Source organism: Macrotis lagotis, chromosome 4 (assembly GCF_037893015.1).
Source record: "Macrotis lagotis isolate mMagLag1 chromosome 4, bilby.v1.9.chrom.fasta, whole genome shotgun sequence".
NCBI classification, from domain to species: Eukaryota; Metazoa; Chordata; class Mammalia; order Peramelemorphia; family Peramelidae; genus Macrotis; species Macrotis lagotis.
Window position 1 is genome coordinate 82,912,528 of NC_133661.1, and position 17,906 is coordinate 82,930,433.

General features: G+C 36.0%; 1 protein-coding gene across 1 annotated transcript in view; it reads right to left on the reverse strand.

Moving 5' to 3' along the window:
• Window positions 1-1,821: 1,821 nt before the first annotated feature.
• Window positions 1,822-17,906, reverse strand: part of MARCHF5 (membrane associated ring-CH-type finger 5) — a 62,292-nt gene continuing 46,207 nt past the window's right edge. The window contains exons 3-6 of the mRNA XM_074233380.1: window positions 13,914-14,044; window positions 8,233-8,416; window positions 7,794-7,960; window positions 1,822-7,244 (exon numbers count right to left, since the gene is read on the reverse strand). Coding sequence (XP_074089481.1) covers window positions 7,128-7,244; window positions 7,794-7,960; window positions 8,233-8,416; window positions 13,914-14,044 — 599 coding nt within the window. The 3' untranslated portion in view covers window positions 1,822-7,127. The remainder of the gene's footprint in view (window positions 7,245-7,793; window positions 7,961-8,232; window positions 8,417-13,913; window positions 14,045-17,906) is intronic.

Consider the following 17,906-nt stretch of genomic DNA (forward strand, 5'->3'; position numbering starts at 1 on the left):
TCCTGAGTTACAAACAATAGCTGATATTTGAACATGTACTCCCACCCTTGGCATGGATGTGACCCTGTTCTAGAAGGTTTTAGAAGATGCAGAGTAAGTTCTATGGATCCCACACCCATGTGAAAAGGTTTCATATCCAGGTTTGGTGATTCGTTGTAAAAATGGTTTGAAGAATAGACTGGCTAAGCCCTCAGAGGCTCATTGCCAGAAGGGACATAGGAGTGCCCCAAGCAGCCACGGGGCAGCTCACATAGACCATTTTCTGGGGCACAGAGTAGCCATGACTTGAATCAGAAGTATCAATGTAGGACTTTATGCTTCCAAAGCACATTTATGGATATAACAGAAAGGGTCCTGGATGGAGAACCAGAAGGTATGAGTGCAAAGTCCTGTTTGTACCATTAACATTATTCTGTAAATGAGAGAGTTGAACTAGAGCAAATGTTCTTAACCTGGGGTCTGTGAAATTTAAAAAAAAAAATTAGGGGCAGCTAGGTGGTATAGTGGATAAAGCACAGGCCTTGGAGTCAGGAGTACCTGGGTTCAAATCCGGTCTCAGACATTTAATAATTACCTAGCTGCGTGGCCTTGGGCAAGCCACTTAACCCCATTTGTCTTGCAAAAACCTAAAAAAAAAAGTACTTAAAAAATTATATGTATAATAAACAACAGTAAGACAAAAAGATGTTAATATTTATAATTATAAATGTAATATTTGTAATATAATTACAAATTAAAAAAATTAAACTTGTAATTAACTATGCTAATAAATTAGTTTATATTAATTTACCAATATTTACATATAAAAATGAAAATATGTATTTTATTTTATGCACTTAAAAGACATATTCTGAGGAAGGACTTAGGCTTTATTAGACTCACTGCCAAAGGGATTTGGAACACAACATACAATTAAGATGTCAGGGTCTAAGCTTTTCTAAGGTTGTCCCCAGCTTTAGTATCTGATGATCTTATCTAGTTCTCAGTCCTGAGAAATGTTGATATGCTTATTTGATGGGTTTAAAAAATGAAGGCTCAGAGTAGTTAAATGACAAGTGACAGGTTTAGTAGTAAAGCAGAGACTCAAACCTAGATCTTATCTATACAAGTCCAGCATTCTTTTCATTATGTCATGCTGCCTATATATGTTGGTCCTATCCTATACAATTATTAGGCCCCTTCTGTGTGCTGAGTATTATACTTAGTGGTCAAGGAGACATGATATCAAGAATACAGTTTTTAACAAGGATAAATACTATTATAGGTACATGTAATATGCAATTAGTTATGTAGCAAATGTGGCTTTGGGCAAGTAACAATCATTATCTGCCTCAATTTTCTCATTTTTTTTTTTTTTTAGTTTTTGAAAGGCAGTGGGTTAAGTGGCTTGCCCAAGGCCACGCAGCTAGGTAATTATTAAATGTCTGAGGCCGGATTTGAACTCAGGTATTCCTGACTCCAGGGCTGGTGCTGTATCCACTGCGTCACCTAGCCACCCCAATTTTCTCATCTTAAAAGAGGGTTGCGCTGGGTCACCCACAGTACCATTTGGTTGTTTTAGTTTTTTAAGAGCTGATAACCTACCCTTTTTAGGAGCCAGGCTCTCTGGACTAAAACCTGGTCCATGCACATGGGTCTAGACAGATCTAAGGTGGTCCTTATTTTTAAAATATTATTTTATTTCCCCCCCAATTACATGTAAAAACAATTTTCAACATTCATTTCTAAAATTTGGGGTCCCAAATTGCTCCTCCCCCATTCCTGATAAGTAACTTATGCAAAACATATTTTCTATGTTACTCATGTTGTGAAAGAAAGCACAGCTCCCCCCCCCACCAAAAAAAGTGAAAAATAGTATGCTCATTCTGATCTAATATTCTTCTCTTTCAGGACTTGTCACATTTTGTTGTGATCCACAAAATATTGGCAATTTAGTCTTTAGTTCCTCTGTCTCTTTGAAAACCAACTAGCTTTGTCTGATAATTCATGGTTCACCTATGGCTTAAGCCTAGCTTGTAGAATGTTAAGCATAACTTTACTGGCATATGAAAGAATACAATTGCTTGGTAGTTTAAACATTCCTTGGCATTGTCCTTTTTAGACTGGGCCATAAACAGATCTTTACTAATCTGTGATCACAGCTGAGTTTTACAAATTTACTGGCGTATCGAGTGCATTATTTTCAGTTGGAATTCTATCACCTCCACTAACCTTATTGTTAACAATGCTTCCTATGCCCACTTCATTCTCCAGGTTGTCTGGTTCTGGATCAGTCACCACGTTATTGTGATTATCAGCGAAATCTTTCTTGTATAGTTTTTATATATTCTTACCACTTTTTCTTAATCTCCCTTGCTTCCCTTAAATTCCTACCATTTTTCTTTTATCATGTCCATTTGTACATGAACTGTTCCCTTGATAACTCCTGATATTTTCTTGAAGAGATCTTGCCTTTCTCATTCTATTGTTTTCTTTGCATTATTCATTTAAGGAAACCTAATCTCTTTTTGCTATTCTCTGAATTGTACATTCAGTTGGGTATATCTTTTCCTTTTTCCCTTGGCTATGTGAAGTCTCATCAGCCAGTCATGTTGCTTTGTTGCTTTTGAATGCTTTTTATTGCCTCCTGTACAATATTTTGAGCATCTATCCATATTTTTTCAGGCACTCTAGCAGATCTAATCCCTTAAATCTATTAATCACTTCCAGGATGGTTATCTGGGTCATATCTATGCTTCTGATAGTTTTCTCTGTTTTCTTCAATTTGTCTGAATTTTGCATTAAGAACTTTGTGATCTGAGCCATAGTCAGCTTCAGGTCTTGTTAACTGCAAAGTATAATCTGATTTCAATATTGACCATCTGGTGATGTCCAACCTTTTGGGTTTTTTTTTTCAGATTTTTGCAAGGCAATGGGGTTAAGTGGCTTGCCCAAGGCCACATAGCTAGGTAATTATTAAGTGTCTGAGACCGGATTTGAACCCAGGTACTCCTGATTCCAGGACTGATGCTTTATCCACTGCACCACCTAGCAGCCCCAACCTTTTGGGTTGTTGAAAAAGCATTTGCTATGACCAAGTTATTCTTACAAAGCTGTCTCTGCCTTGCTTCGTTTAATACTCCAAGGTCAATTTTATCTGAATTATCTTTTGATTCCTACTTTAGATGAACATATCTCTTTTAGGTATTATTTCTAAATGTTTAAGTCTTCATAGAACTGATCAACTTTGGCCTATTTAGCATCAGTGGCTTGGATAACTGATTTAGTGACAGATATTGTCACTTTTGAGATTATTTCCACAGCACTTCTCATTCCTTTTATGATGAGGGCTACTCCGTTTCTTCTAAGGAATTCTTGCCCACAGTAATATAGCATTTGAATTCACTGATATACTTGATATAATTTTTATATCTAGTTTCTCCCAGACTGCTTTCTGGTTTCCTCAGCAGTTTTTGTTGAAAATGAGTTCTTACTCCAGTTGTTGAGGCCAAGGAGAGAAGCTATTTGCCTAAAATCACCAAAGGAGTAAGAACATGGAAGGGGGATCCAACACCCCTAAAAAAACCCCATATAGATAGGAAGAAACTTCAGGGATCAAGTTCAAAAGTATCTTGACAAAAGTTAGCTCTGAAAACATCCTCTATAAATGGTATCCAACCCCTACTTGAAATCTTTGAATGAAAGAGGTCCCAAGGCATTTAATTTCATATGGTTCAAAAGCTAAGCCTTTTCTTATCTCCCTCTATTAGCTCTGCCCACTGGCACCAAGCAGAACATGTCCAATTTCTTTTTCACATGATGTCCTTTCAAGCACTTGTAGAAGTTAACATATTCCTCTTATTTTCAGATTTTTGTATCACATCTATTGTTTCACATTATGGCCTCATAAGATTCCAAAAACACAATTACACTTTAGTAACTGGTTCAAAAGGATGATGGGTGATCTCAAACTAGGGATGTAGAGATGCCCTAATAGTAACCAAGTCATTTTTTTGACCATTTATTTTTATTTGGTAATGATAATAATTATGCCTCTGAAATCAGAGAAAACTACACAAATGATTAAGGAGCCCTTTTTTTTTCTTTTCATTTACAAAGTCTCTTCAGAGATTTTAGACTCTGGTTACTTTTTTTGAAAATTTTGGTAGAATTATTTCCCTATCATAGCGTCTTATAAAATTTCATTTGTAAAGGTAGAAAAATGTAGCAAGATAAGGACTACTGCTACCTCTGTGTGCTCTGCATGACTCGTTCTCCATATAATATAGCTGAACTCTGCTCTTTAGCAGTAGTAGTAGTCTGAATGAATCACTATGAAACCATTAATATCGCACTAAAGAGATGGTTTGGATATCAACTTTATTTAAGGCAATGGGGTGGTTAAGTGACTTGCCTAAGGTCACACAGCTAGGTAATTAGTGTCTGAGGTTGGATTTGAACTCGGGTCCTTCTGACTCCAGGGTTGGTGCTCTATCCCTTGCACCACCTAGCTGCACCTCAGATCTCTCTCTCTCTCTCTCTCTCAGAATCACAGGTCTGGACAAAATTATATGTATGAAAATGCCAAAATAAAAAAAAACCTTTTGTTAATAACTAATAGAGAAATTAAGTGGTTATTATAGGCTTAGAAATGAAACTATGCTTTTCCATGATTTGTCTGCAAGAGAAAGTACACCTACAGAACACAAAAATTCTTTATTCAGTCTAATCCAGTATCAGTTGAGATTAAATGCTATATTAAAACAAAGGTTTTAAAAAATTACAGCACAATTAAGCAAGATAGCAACTTAAGTCACTAAGCTTAATTAAATATTCCTCAGCTTTCATGTAATTTTCAGCTACTCTGAAAGGTATTTTGAAAAAAAAATTACATCAATTTTCACTGTTTTATAGAAAAAATTCAAAACAATAAAGAAACCAGAAATAAATATGGAAAAGCAAGCATAAAAAAAATAAAAAACACCAAAATGTTCACCCACTTCTAACTCACTGATCAGTCTTCTACATCCTTTTAAACCTCACTTTCCTAACTTTCCTTATCTCCCAGCTTTACCTTTTTCATGCCCTGTAAAAAGTACTTTGGAGATTGCTCAGAATAGGTCACTTTGTCCCTGAAGAGATATTTATATTTTGAAATGCCACTGTTTCCTTGGTTGGATATCTATCACATTTCTCTACTAACTACCCTAACTTGTGTCTTGTTGCTATTATAACTGCTCTGAGGTCCACTGAGGTGAAGGGAGAACACCTGGAACTCCATGGATGCTTTATCTCTAGTCACCCTGAAACTAGGTTCTCAAGGCTGACTCTTCCCTGGCACTCAGAAAGAGCCCCAATCACTTTTACCCAGAACAGTCAGGCACCAACCTAGGTATTAAGAGAAAATGGGTAAATTCTTTTTTTTTTAAATTTTAGTGTAAAAACTGTTTATTAACATTTTCTGTTACTTGTCAAAAATTGAAAGCAAAGTCAGTATATGTTAAAAGTTGCAGCTGCCTAATCAAAATTACTTCCCAGAGACAAAAAAAAAATTTTAAGTGTCCCCTTTGGAAAAAGTACAATTTCTGAATTTCACTATTTAATTTCTTTATCTTCTTGTTGATAACTACAGCTATCCAATGGCCATTATACACACACACCATTTCTATATGTTGTTATGTTACTTCAATATTTATTATATTCATATTATAGAAAAGATACCAGGTCTTTAATTACTAAGATCAACATACATTATTCCAATTCAACACTGCTCCTACTATAGCCAATCACTTCTTAGAGAAGGGAAAATATTTATTGTTTGTCATGCATTAGATATGCTACTGTGAACAAGAAAATACAGAAAAATAGTTTCTTAAAGTATAATTTTTTTAAAGCATTTAATTTTATTCAGTGAAAACAAAAATCCATTTTGAATGACTAGATGATACAATAGCCACTCTTGCTGCTTGAAAGAGGCTCAAAATGAACAATTTTCTTTGGAAAATGGCTATGTCAACCAACAAAATAAAGAAATAATTATCCACGTGTTAGCCTCAATCACCAGATGACTAGTGACTAACCTCTATAACTATTAGACTTTATCTTCCACAATCCATTGGTTTATGTCCAAAGAATTGATCTTAAATGTCTCCTGGAGACTCAGTATTGATGTCTGGCCGTCACATTTTTAATGTTCATCTCCTCATTACTGACCCAAAGACAGCTGGCTAGCTCCAAGCCTCTCTTGAATTTGCTTCCCTACTCATCTCCAAATCACTCTCAGTACTTGTTTGTAGAGAGGAAAAGTCTAACTTGCTTCTCTATGCTCAAATGACATGTAGATTTATAGTTCCAATATTATAGTAATTTCTAGAAGTATTTAAAAATCTACAGAAATTTTAATGTTATAAGGAGTTGATGACATAATATAATTTAGATCGCTGAACAGTCAGAATTATATAATGAACTATGAGATGCCAACATTATATAGATTTAGTAGCAATAGAATAATCTGGAAGCTCTGAATTTTCCTATATCTGAGAGGATATCATACTGTTTGAAAAATAATCTAGGTTGTTTAGATAAGCAATTGAGTGGCTTTATTCACTTTTGGTTTCATATCTAATTTCATAACTCAAAGTGAATTTCTATTTCCTCCATATTAACATTTCTACTTTCTCCATATTGACACATGCTCTTGTTCTGCAGTTGAAATCATTTACTGAAATAAGAAATCCTATGGTATTCTTATTGTTGAGTTGATGATTCTGTGTAAGAAAATAGTGCACATACAAATGTACAAAAGAGGCATTTGCATACAATAGCCTGTGCCCTCTTCAATAACTATACAATTTGATCTTTACACTTCTGTCCAGGGAAAACACAAAAAAACCCAGTTTATCATGCTAAGAAAATGGTTCAGTTGACTGCCATAAAGGAAGTACATAGAAAACAATGAAAACAAATCACATTCTTAGGTTCCGTGATTACTGAGAGGATTTCCCCTGCCATAAGTGCTTTATTATTATGTCTTAAAAATATAGGAGCAGCAGCTTATCACAAGTCTTCACTGCTGTGCAATAATGATGGTACCAGAACACCACAACAGACTCCCAGATGAGGCGGTTGAACCATGGGACGTCACACCCTTATGCTTCTTCTTGCTCTGGATAATTAAGAATTTTGCGGTGTGCTTGACGCAAATATTGTTGCTGTTTGAAGTAAACCTTAAATGCTCCTTTTATGGCAACAAAAGCAATTCCACCCTAAAATGCAAGCAAAAGAAAATCTTTCAAAGTTAATAGAACAGCTTTAGTGTCTCCTCTTTTTTTTAAAAACTAAACAACCCAGGTAAAAGAAATTTATATCAGGAAAAGGAATTATATTCAGCTCAAGTGATATATGCTCTCTATAGATTAGGTCAGATGACTACAAATTAATCTATCCTTTCTCTGCTTGAGGTTGGGACCCTCTGGAGGTGCCTCACTACATTTTAGCTTGTTCTTATTCATCTCTCTTGCCTTTAGTTCTAAGTCTAGAGAGGGTAGAGTGCTGGAGGGTATACTATTGTCAGTAGACTCCATGAAAAATGGAGGAAGGAGAAAGATAATGGAGAAATAATATTTCAATTCATTTTCATTTGGAGTAAACAGTCCACAATATACAAAAATATAAATATAGAAATGCTACAGACTATATATGTACTGTAAGCCCTAACTGACTCACATGTATGTGTATACACACACAAATTTGATTTTCTAGATATGCCCTTTTGCTTTGAAAATTTTGACAAAGCAGAAGTAAAGCAATCTTACCAAGATTGTCCTTTGTAGGTTAGAATTAACACTACTGAACATCAATTTTCCAACTATCGTAGCAATAGTGGGAAAGACAAGAGCTCCACACAAAATTCGAGTGGCAGAGACATGATCTGCCAAAGGATTTGCCTCAGCTGGAATACGAGGAACAGGACATCCAATCCCTAGGAAAATAAACTGAAATATATCAATACTGATAATGTAAAGAAAGGAAATTCAAATAATTTTTAGCCAGTTTTATCTATTTTTAATATTCTGACAGTTTGTGAACTTTCTCCTAGCTATTCTCTCTTCCCCCTCCCCCCTTAAATAATTTCTACTATATCTCAAAATTTCAATGTGCATTTTAAAATTTCAAATACATTTTTCTATGAGATTATTCTAAGACTTAAAAAGATTACAGTCTCCTACAAACATACAGTTTTGGGTATTATACCTGGAAATATACTGTTCAAAATCTGTAGTTTATTAGAGTACTTGCGCCACAATCTTAGAACGTAGTCTTCCCAGCGAATCATCTTGCCTAATATCAGCATAACAGGAATAGTGGGAAGTCCAATTAAAAGGAATAAAGGATCAGCTCTTTCCATAACATCCAAACCTTCTTTATGGCCTACCACCTGTGAAACAAGAATATTTGCTATTTTATAACATAAAACAAAAGAATAGATGTAGTTAATATGTTTCAATCTCTATAAATAAATTTTAAAGCAAATAGCTTCTCCAATCTCCTGTCAGCCCTTAGTCTATGCCTGTAGATTCTCCTTCTCTCTTTTCCTGTCTCCTGAATCACCCAGAATCCATTTTCTGTCCCTGCCCCACTCCCAAAGAAGGGTTCCTGATCAGCCATTTTTCTCACCCAAAGCCCGGAAGGATCTCATTCCTTGCAGCTGTTACTGCAAATTGGCAGTCTTGTTACCTCCCAGTTTGAAAAAGGCTTTTCTCCAACCACAAAGTGGGACAGGCTCAGGAAAGTATAAGTTTAAATCTTGAGTTTAAATTTGGGTACAGAAAAATTGGTGTTCATGTTTCTTTTTTTTTATGAGTAGTATGGAGGAGGGAAAGGTGTCTTGCCAGTTTTTCCTGACTCCATCAGAGACCTAGAAAGTCAGTCAATAAACATGTACTAGACTAAATGCTGGGGGGGGGGGGGGGGTACAAAGTTAGAACCGCTCCCTGCATTCATGGAGCTTACATTTTGAGAGAGGAAACAATTAAAAATAACTAGGTACATAAAAGACAAGATATTTACAAAGTAATCTCAGAAGGGCAAGCACTATCAGTCAGGGAATGAGGAGAGGCCTCTTGAAGTCCTGAAGAAGCCAAGAAGGAAGGAAACTCCAGCTTGACTAGAGCTAAGTCAGTGCTCCAGTCAGGGTCAAGGTGTGGAGGTGAGCAATGGCAGTGCCATGGTAGCTATTTGGAAAGTGGGGACGAAGAGAGTGGATGAAACCTGAAGTTGTGAAGAGGGGTGAGTGAGCTCTGAAGAATCCCGAACACTGAAGAGAGGAACTTCTGTTTGACTCAAGTTCGACCTCACCCCCTGGAGGCTGCCTAGTCCAGTCACTTGGCAGGGGGGATGGCTCTTAGAAGCAACCAGAAGGGAAGGGGAGGTAGGTCCAGAAGAGTTGGTGCATTGTTCTAAGGTTGGACTGAGATTTTTGGTAGAGAAATAGGTTCAAGTAAAAGTGTATTTTTTAACTATGTTTGGTCCCGTGGAAGAGTCTACCAGTGTCAAAGAGGGGAATGCCCTACACAAGGCGATTCGGCTGATAAGAGGCCAAACAGAAAACATCTTCTTTTAGAGACAGGTCCCCTCAAAAAACATAGGCCACAGGAAAGGAACTGCTGTTGGTGTTCATTAAGTAAAGGTCACTTCCCATGATGGGACTGGACTAGAGGAGCCTGCAGTCCCTTCCAAAGGTTGATCTCTATACAGTAACAGCTCCAGGAGAGGAGAGAACTAGTGATGGAAAAGTTAGAACCCTTTCAAAGAGGGATGACTTTGGTGAGTCTTTTAAATAAGTCCTGCCATTCAAGATGCCCTTTCTGTCATCTCCCTAAAACCAAGAACAATCTTATCATTCCAGTGTAATCCCTGCCACTGCCAGGAACTAGTATTTTTTTTTTCCTGTCAGGTTTGTCAAAGATGAGTTCAAGTCAAAAATAATTTTTATTCTTTCAGCTCCCAAACTCTGTGACTTATGGAAAAAATTGCAATTTGAGGAAGAGTGAGGAGAGAATCAGGAAATTCCAAAAAGGAGAAGAGCTCTTGATGTTCTTTAGTGGGTTACTTGAAATGGGGAGGTGGTTCTAGAATGTACTGAGTATTTGGGAAAGTTGAGGACAATGGGAGACTTCCTCTCAGAATAGCATATTAACACATATACATATGAATCCTAACATTTTTCAGTAACTTATATAAGAGGATATATAGGTAGCTATACACTGGCTCTCATGCCATTATACACTTCCTATATTTCACCAAACCAGTTTTTGTTCCTTTCTTTATATCTCCTTTGTTGAATTTTTACAAATTATAAAAGGAGATATATATATCCAAAATAACTCAATTTCTGAAGCCGGGCCAGAATCACACATCTAGATTGCTACTTTACCATAACTTAGACTAAGCCAACTTGTATATACAGAATCCAAAATTTTAAGAGTTGGAAGGATCTGAGGATTCAAGTGGTCCAACCATCTACTCTAAGTGGGAGCCTTCTCTTCAAGATCCCCAACAAATCATCACACCTAACCTTTGAACACATCCAATATGAAAAGTTCACTAAGATTCAAGTCAGATGCTTTCACATAAGACAGCTCTAGTAAAAGTTATAGAATGAGCTGCTTGTAACATTCACATATGTGATCCTGGCACAAGTAGAGAAGGAATGGTGTGAAATTTAATAGATATAAATATACAGTTTTTACATTGAGTTAAAAACAAAAAGTTCATAAATAAAAGATGATAGTAGAAACAGAATTTCACCCGAAAAAGGTCTGAAGCTTTTAAAGTAAATTGCAAGTTTAGTTAAGAATGAACAGTATGTTAGGACAGCAAAGAAAATTAAAGTGATTTTAGACTGTATTAAGAAAGGAATAATAGGGGCGGCTAGGTGGTGTAGTGGACAGAGCACTGGCCCTGGAGTCAGGAGTACCCCAGTTCAAATCTTGCCTCAGACACTTAATAATGACCTAGCTATGTGGCCTCGGGCAAGCCATTTAACCCCATTACCCAGCAAAAACCTATTAAAAAAAAAACAAAACAAATTCAGGATTAAAAAAAAAAAAGAAAGAAAGAATGACCAATACAAGAAAGGTAAGAGTTTTGCTGTACCAAAGTAGAAAAGTACTCTTCTCAGGCCACACCTGGGTTGTGTTCAGTTCTGGGAACTTCATTTTAGGAAGGTCACTGATGAACAGGAGAAAATTCAAAAGAACAACCAATACAGTGCAAGAACTTTAGATCAAGCCAAATTCAAAGAATCAGGGAGGGTTAACCTGGCAAAGAAAAGAGTGAAGAAGAAAGAATAGCTGTTTTTAAATATATAAGGAATTGTCATGTTAAAGAAAGGCCACATGTATTCTGCTTGGTCCCAGAAGACAGAGTAGATTTAGATTTAATTAAGGAAAACCTCTTTCAAAATTTTCAACAATTGTCTTGGGGCTCTTCCCCTCTACCCCCCCCCCCCACATACTCACAGTGGGAAGCATTCAAGAAAAGGCTGTACAACTGCTCAAAATTGTACTTATAGAGAGGCTCTTCAGGTATATGTTGAACAATATGATTTCAGCAGTAATTGCCTACTATAAAATGCTGTGTTGTGAATTCCTATATGGTAGTGGGAAAGTAACCCAGGACCCAAACATAAGACAAAGAATAAAAAGAGATGGAGGGAGCAGCTAGGTGACCCAGTGGATACAGTGCCAGCCCTGGAGTCAGGAGGGCTTGAGTTCAAATCTGGCCTCAGACAATTAATAATTACCTAGCTGTGTGACCTTGGGCAAGTCACTTAACCCCATTGCCTTGCAAAAAGAAAAAAAAAGAAAAGATGTAGACAAGAATTTTAAAAGGTTTGTCCTTGAGACTGATAAGTTAAAGCATGAAGGATTTATTAAATCTGTATAAAGTGAAGCTGGTAGAATATCAAAAGGGGAAAATGTAATGGTAGCTCAGTTGTAGATAAGCTTATTACTAAGGTATGAGTATGGAAAGACTAGCAGGTTGGCTAGCAATTTAAGAGTCAAAGCAACTGCTAAGCTACAGTAAAGTCAAATAAAGAGAGTAGGGGTATAAGTAAGAATCATGCTAATTAGAGGACATTGCCAATGGCACTACTCAAGCCAGGACCACCAGCACACACCAGGAAGAAAAGTGGACTTGGAACCTCTAGTCCCATAGAAGAAAAATCTGTAGTCCACCAATAAGAGTCTGTAGAGCCAAAAGAACTGGCTGCTTTCAGAAAACTGGAATAGATGGTAAGTGCTAAAGCTATAAATCTGGAAGCAAAGGGCCTAAAATATCAAGGGAAGTTAATAGGATTGAGGCATGAAGTTCTGAGCTGCCTCTAAAATTCACAGCACTGAAAGTGCTGATTTAATAGAAATTAAACACTGCTAAATACAAACTGATAATTCATATGAAGCTAGCTAAACAAGCTTGCGTCAGAATTAATTTTTTTCAATTTTTATGAAATTAGTTATGTTCTTTAATATTCTACTTTTCTGACAGATATATCAGATTCATGTTGGGTAGGTTTTAATTTTACATATTTATGCATGTATTTAAGTTTCTGCATATTTAAGTCTGATGAGTGGGGCAATTAAGGGAAACATCTAAGAATTTTTCCCTGATCCTCTTCTTCCATGTCAACTGATATACAAAGCCCTCTTCCCTTGATTAACTCTAAGAACAATAATTACTGAGTCCTTGGAACTGAATATGGAATTGAAAGTGACAAATTTTCCTTCTATTCAGTAATGGGATCAGCTTCAAACAGATTTATAACAAGGTTCTGATTTGATTCATCCATTCTATTATTTTTCCTCCTGTTTCATCATGTCTAGCTCATAACTGTCCCTTTTCTATGATGTAGCATAATACAATACTTTTCCCCAAGGAACTTAAAATACAATTAGTGGAAAAAGGCAAAAAATACACAAAAAAATTAACAGAGTAATGTCACAAAGTTGTAGACAGTTACCTACCATGAGTAATATGAATTTGTAGAAGTCACTCTGTGCTGCAAATACTTGAGAAGACTTCATAAAAGAGGGATTTCACTGAGTCTTAAAGGATAGGTGTGATTTCAATAAGTGGAGAAATGAGCAAAATGGCAAGAAAGATGAGTTTAAAGGGTAAAGATCAACAAATCAGTTTGGCAAGAAGGGAAGAGAAGAGAAAGTACTTAAAAAGGTAGTCTGAGATCAGAGTTTAGAAGGAATCAGGAGAAGAAATCAAAATGTAACTGGTTGGCAATGTGGAATCACTGAATGTTCTAGGATATGGAAGTGACACTGTAAAAGTACTTTATTTGGAAGATTAATCTTGCAGTAATAAATAAGATGAGTGGAAAAAGAGAAGACAGCAGGAAGACACGTGAGGAAGTTTTGTAGTAATACAGACAGGGGAGTGTAAGGAGGTGACTGCAACAGGAATAGGAAGTAATGGAAAAGTGTGAGACAAAAATTGGCTTGATTTGGTGACTGAATGGAGTAGCCAGTTAGGAAGCCAAGGGTTGAGGTTAAACTAGAAGAACTACTAGAAAAATGGTGGGACTATTAAAAGGAAGAGAGATGAGATACCAGTATTGGGAGTTGAGATGAGGCAGTTAAGAGATTTGAGACTTCTGAAAAGCATAAGATGTAGATTTTGAAGTTACCTCAATAGAGATGATAGTTGAAGCTTACAGAAGCAGATGAACTTTGAGAGAATGAGACTGAAGAGCTGAGGGCTGAGGCTGAGCCTTGGGGGGACTTTCACAGTGAGAGCACAAAATTTATCTCTTGACTGCTGATTTATGCCTTTAAAAAAATCTTAACAACAATAAACAATCTGCTTATTAAATCTTAAGACAGCAAAAGGGATTATAAAAATTGAATAAAATGGTGAACCTGCATCACTGTCACAGCTCCATAAGTCACAGCAGTCCAATAGATAGAGCCAACCATTATTCCTGCTGCAGCAAATGGACAGGCTTTTGAGATCAGTCTATCTGCAAGATCCAAGACGTAAACAACTGGACCTATAATAAGAAGGAAAACAAACAAAACTTCAAAATAAAAAAGGACCTTAAAGAGTAGAAGGGGAAATTTAATAATTTTTGACTTAATACAATATTTTTATGAGTGCAAATATATTTATGAACAGTGTTGTAAGACATTAGAAGTATTAAGGTAACCCTGAGAGGAAGACAAATTTGAATACAGTATCAGAAATTCTCAAATTTTCAAACATGCATTTATTCATTTGCTTGTATACCTAAATTTGATGCCTAATTTCTGATTTTGGAACTCTTAAGCTCACTTTACTGACTCTATCCAGTATTTTCTTGACTGAAATGTTGAAAAATAGTTTAAAGTAAATGTTTCAGACTGAATTTCAGGAGTACTGTATTTCATGAAAAAAAGTTTGAGAGAGAACATAAATTAATTCCTATATACTTTCTTGATGATGGTAAAAGTTTTTGCAGCATATGCAAATTGTGTCTTTCATGAAGTGTTTAATTTCAACATTCAAGGACTGTTTCCCTTGAGAAGCTATATGAAAGGGCTAGACTTAGAGGAACTCTCCTGCCTGCAGGCCAAGCACACCCAACTCCAGTTTACTGAACAAAAAAAGAACTGAAAATTCAGGGTCAGGTCTAGAAGTAGTGGTATGGACATATATAAACCATATCTAAGATTCTATATTTTCTAGACACTTCACTCAAGGTGAAATTTGCTAATAAATCATATTTTATCTACTATGTGAAAGCATTTGGGAAATGTCAATGTAGGACCTGCCCACTTGTGGTTTACAATAAAGATGAAAAAAAAAAAGAATGAGTTGACTATTTTGGCATGATATAAAAGCAAAATAAATGTGATGAGAAAAAAAACAAATTAAAGGTGAAGATTATATGTAGAAAAACAAATCACATGAAGTGATATAACAGCAAAATGTCAAAAAAAACCCCAACAAACCCTGGTAGAGAACTTCAGAGACAACTTATGGATGAAATGGCTCATTTTATGACCTTGGGAGTCAGAAATATAGCTAGTTCCTGTATACAGAAATGTAGCAATGTGCAAGGGAAAGAACATTTGATTAGGAATCAGTAAGTAGACCTATGTCTGCTCCTAGCTCTGCCATTTAATAGTTATGTGATCCTGTCACAGTTTTCTCATCTATAAAGTTAAGATAATTATATCTGTGCCAGATAGCTAAAAACTGAATTAAATATCACAACAGTTATTGTGAATTTAAAATATGGTGTAACATATGATACAGGTGATATTTTGACTATAGAACTAAATGGACCTTGAAACTTTTTTGAATTTTAAATTCTCTCCCTGCCTCCCCAACTCACTGAGAAGGCATATAAAATGATCATCAATTACATGTGTAATCATACAAAATGTATTAGTCATGTGGCGAATAAAAAAAGTTGAGAAAATTATACCTTAAATTTATACTCAAGAGTTTATCAGTTCTCTTCCTGGAGATAGATAACATATTTTACATGATGAAATCTTTGGAATGATTTTGGATCATTGCATTGATCAGAGTAGCCAAGTTTTTCATAATTGATCATCATTATAATATTGCTCTTACTGTGTACACAATGATCTATCTCCTCCTGGTTCTTTTCAATACACTTTGTGTCAGTTCATATAGGTTTTCACATTTTTTTTCTGAAATTACTCCCTTAATCATTATTTTTTTTAGGGGGGGTAGGGTTTGCAAGGAACGGAGTTAAATGACTAGTCCAAGATCACACAGCTATGCAAGTATTAAGTGTCTTAGCCCAAACTTGAACTCAGGTCCTCCTGACTCCAAGGTCAGTGCTCTATCCACTGCACAACCTAGGTATCCTCCTTTATCATTATTTATAGCAAAATAGTACTTTTCTCCATTATATGCAATAACTTGTTCAGTCATTCCCCACCTGATGAGTATTCTCTCAATTTCCAATTCCTTACCATCACAAAAAGTTGAAATAATTATTTTTGGTCCTACAGGTTCTTTTTCTTTGATCACTTTGGGTACAGACATAGTGATGGTACCACTGGAATAAAAGGTATGCAGTTTTACAACCCCTTGGGCACAATCCCAAATTGTTCTCCAAAACGATTAGACTACTTCTTTTTTTAAGGTTTTTTTTTTTTGCAAGGCAGATGGTGTTTAAGTGGCTTGCCCAAGGCCACACAACTAGGTAATTTATTAAGTGTCTGAGACCGGATTTGAACCCAGGTACTCCTGACTCCAAGGCCGGTGCTTTATCCACTACACCACCTAGCCGCCCCTAGACTACTTCTTAAGATGACCAATAATTTACTAGTATTCCTATGTCCTCTCAAACTCTTTAGCAATTATCATTTCTAATAAATATTAAGTGGTACCTCATAGTTACTTTAAGTTGAATTTCTCTAATCAATAATAATTTAGAATGTTTTAAAAATCACTAGAGATACTTTTGATTTGTTCTTCTAAAAGTTATCTATTCATATTTTTTGACTGTTCATCAACTGGGGAATATATCTTATCTTTAGAACTTTGACTCGGTTCCCTAAGTATCTGAGAAATAAGACATTTACCAGAAAAATTTGCTATGAAAATTTTTTATATTATTTCATTGTCTCTGATATCCTTCAACAAAATGTGGTTTTACACATTATGTCTTTTATTTAGGACTATTTTTTGCTTTTTCGTCATAATTCCTATCCTTGACTTTTTACTTCAATGGAGGCATTATGGATTCTGCTCCAGTCCTTTCCCTCCCTTCCCACCCACCTCCCCTCAGCAGTGAATAATCTGGTGAATATTGAACATATACCTCAGCAGTTGAATAATCAAGTGAATATTGAACATATACATTTGTGTTTAACATGTTTACAGATTAGTCATTTTTAGTATGAGGAATTAGGATTAAGGGAAAAGAAAAGAAAATCATGAGCTAAAAAAGAAGTGTATTAAGAGAAATTTTTAAAAAAGTGAATGTGGGGGCAGCTAGGTGGCAAAGTGCATAGAGCACCAGCCCTGGAGTCAGGAGTACCTGGGTTCAAATCCGGTCTCAGACACTTAATAATTACCCAGCTGTGTGGCCTTGGGCAAGCCCCTTAACCCCATCTGCCTTGCAAAAATCTTTAAAAAAAAAAGTGAATGTGGTGTTCATTCAGATTATGTAGGGGTTGTTTAGTTTTGTTTTTCTTCCTCTGGATGGGGATAGCATTGTCCATAGGAGGTCTCCTAGGGTTGTCCTGGTTCTCTGAACTGTTAAGAGGAGCTGCATCAAAGTTAATCAGTTCACAATATTGTTAATGTGTACAGTGTTCTCTTGGTTCTGCCCCCTTTGCTCAGCAATAGTTCCTGTAAATCATTCTATGTTTCTTTAGTGTCCGAACATTTGCGGTTTCTTTTAGAACAGTACTCCATGACATTCATATACCATAACTTGTTCAGCTATTTCCCAATTGAGGGACATCCCTCAATTTTCCAGTACTTTATTTTAACTGTGTATGTCTATTTCTAATGTGTCTCTTGCATAGGCCATATTATCGGATTCTGATTTCTAATCCATTCTGCTCGTTTCCATTCAGTTATGATTTTTGTCTCTCCTCAAAAGTCTGTTTTGATTCTTACCATTGCATCCCTTAATCTGTTCTCCCTTCTATCATCCTCCCATCTCTTATCCCTTCCCCCCCCCAATTTCCTATTGAGTAGATAAGATTTCTATATCCAAATTAGAGTGTAAATGTGTATGTTTATTTATCCTTCTCTCTTTGAATCAATTCCAATGGTTCATTGCCCACCCTAACCTCTTCCCCCTTCCACTCTAAAAGCTCTTCCTTGCATGCCATTTTTGCCCTAATTGATTCAAACTCATGCCTTCTGTCTATATAGTC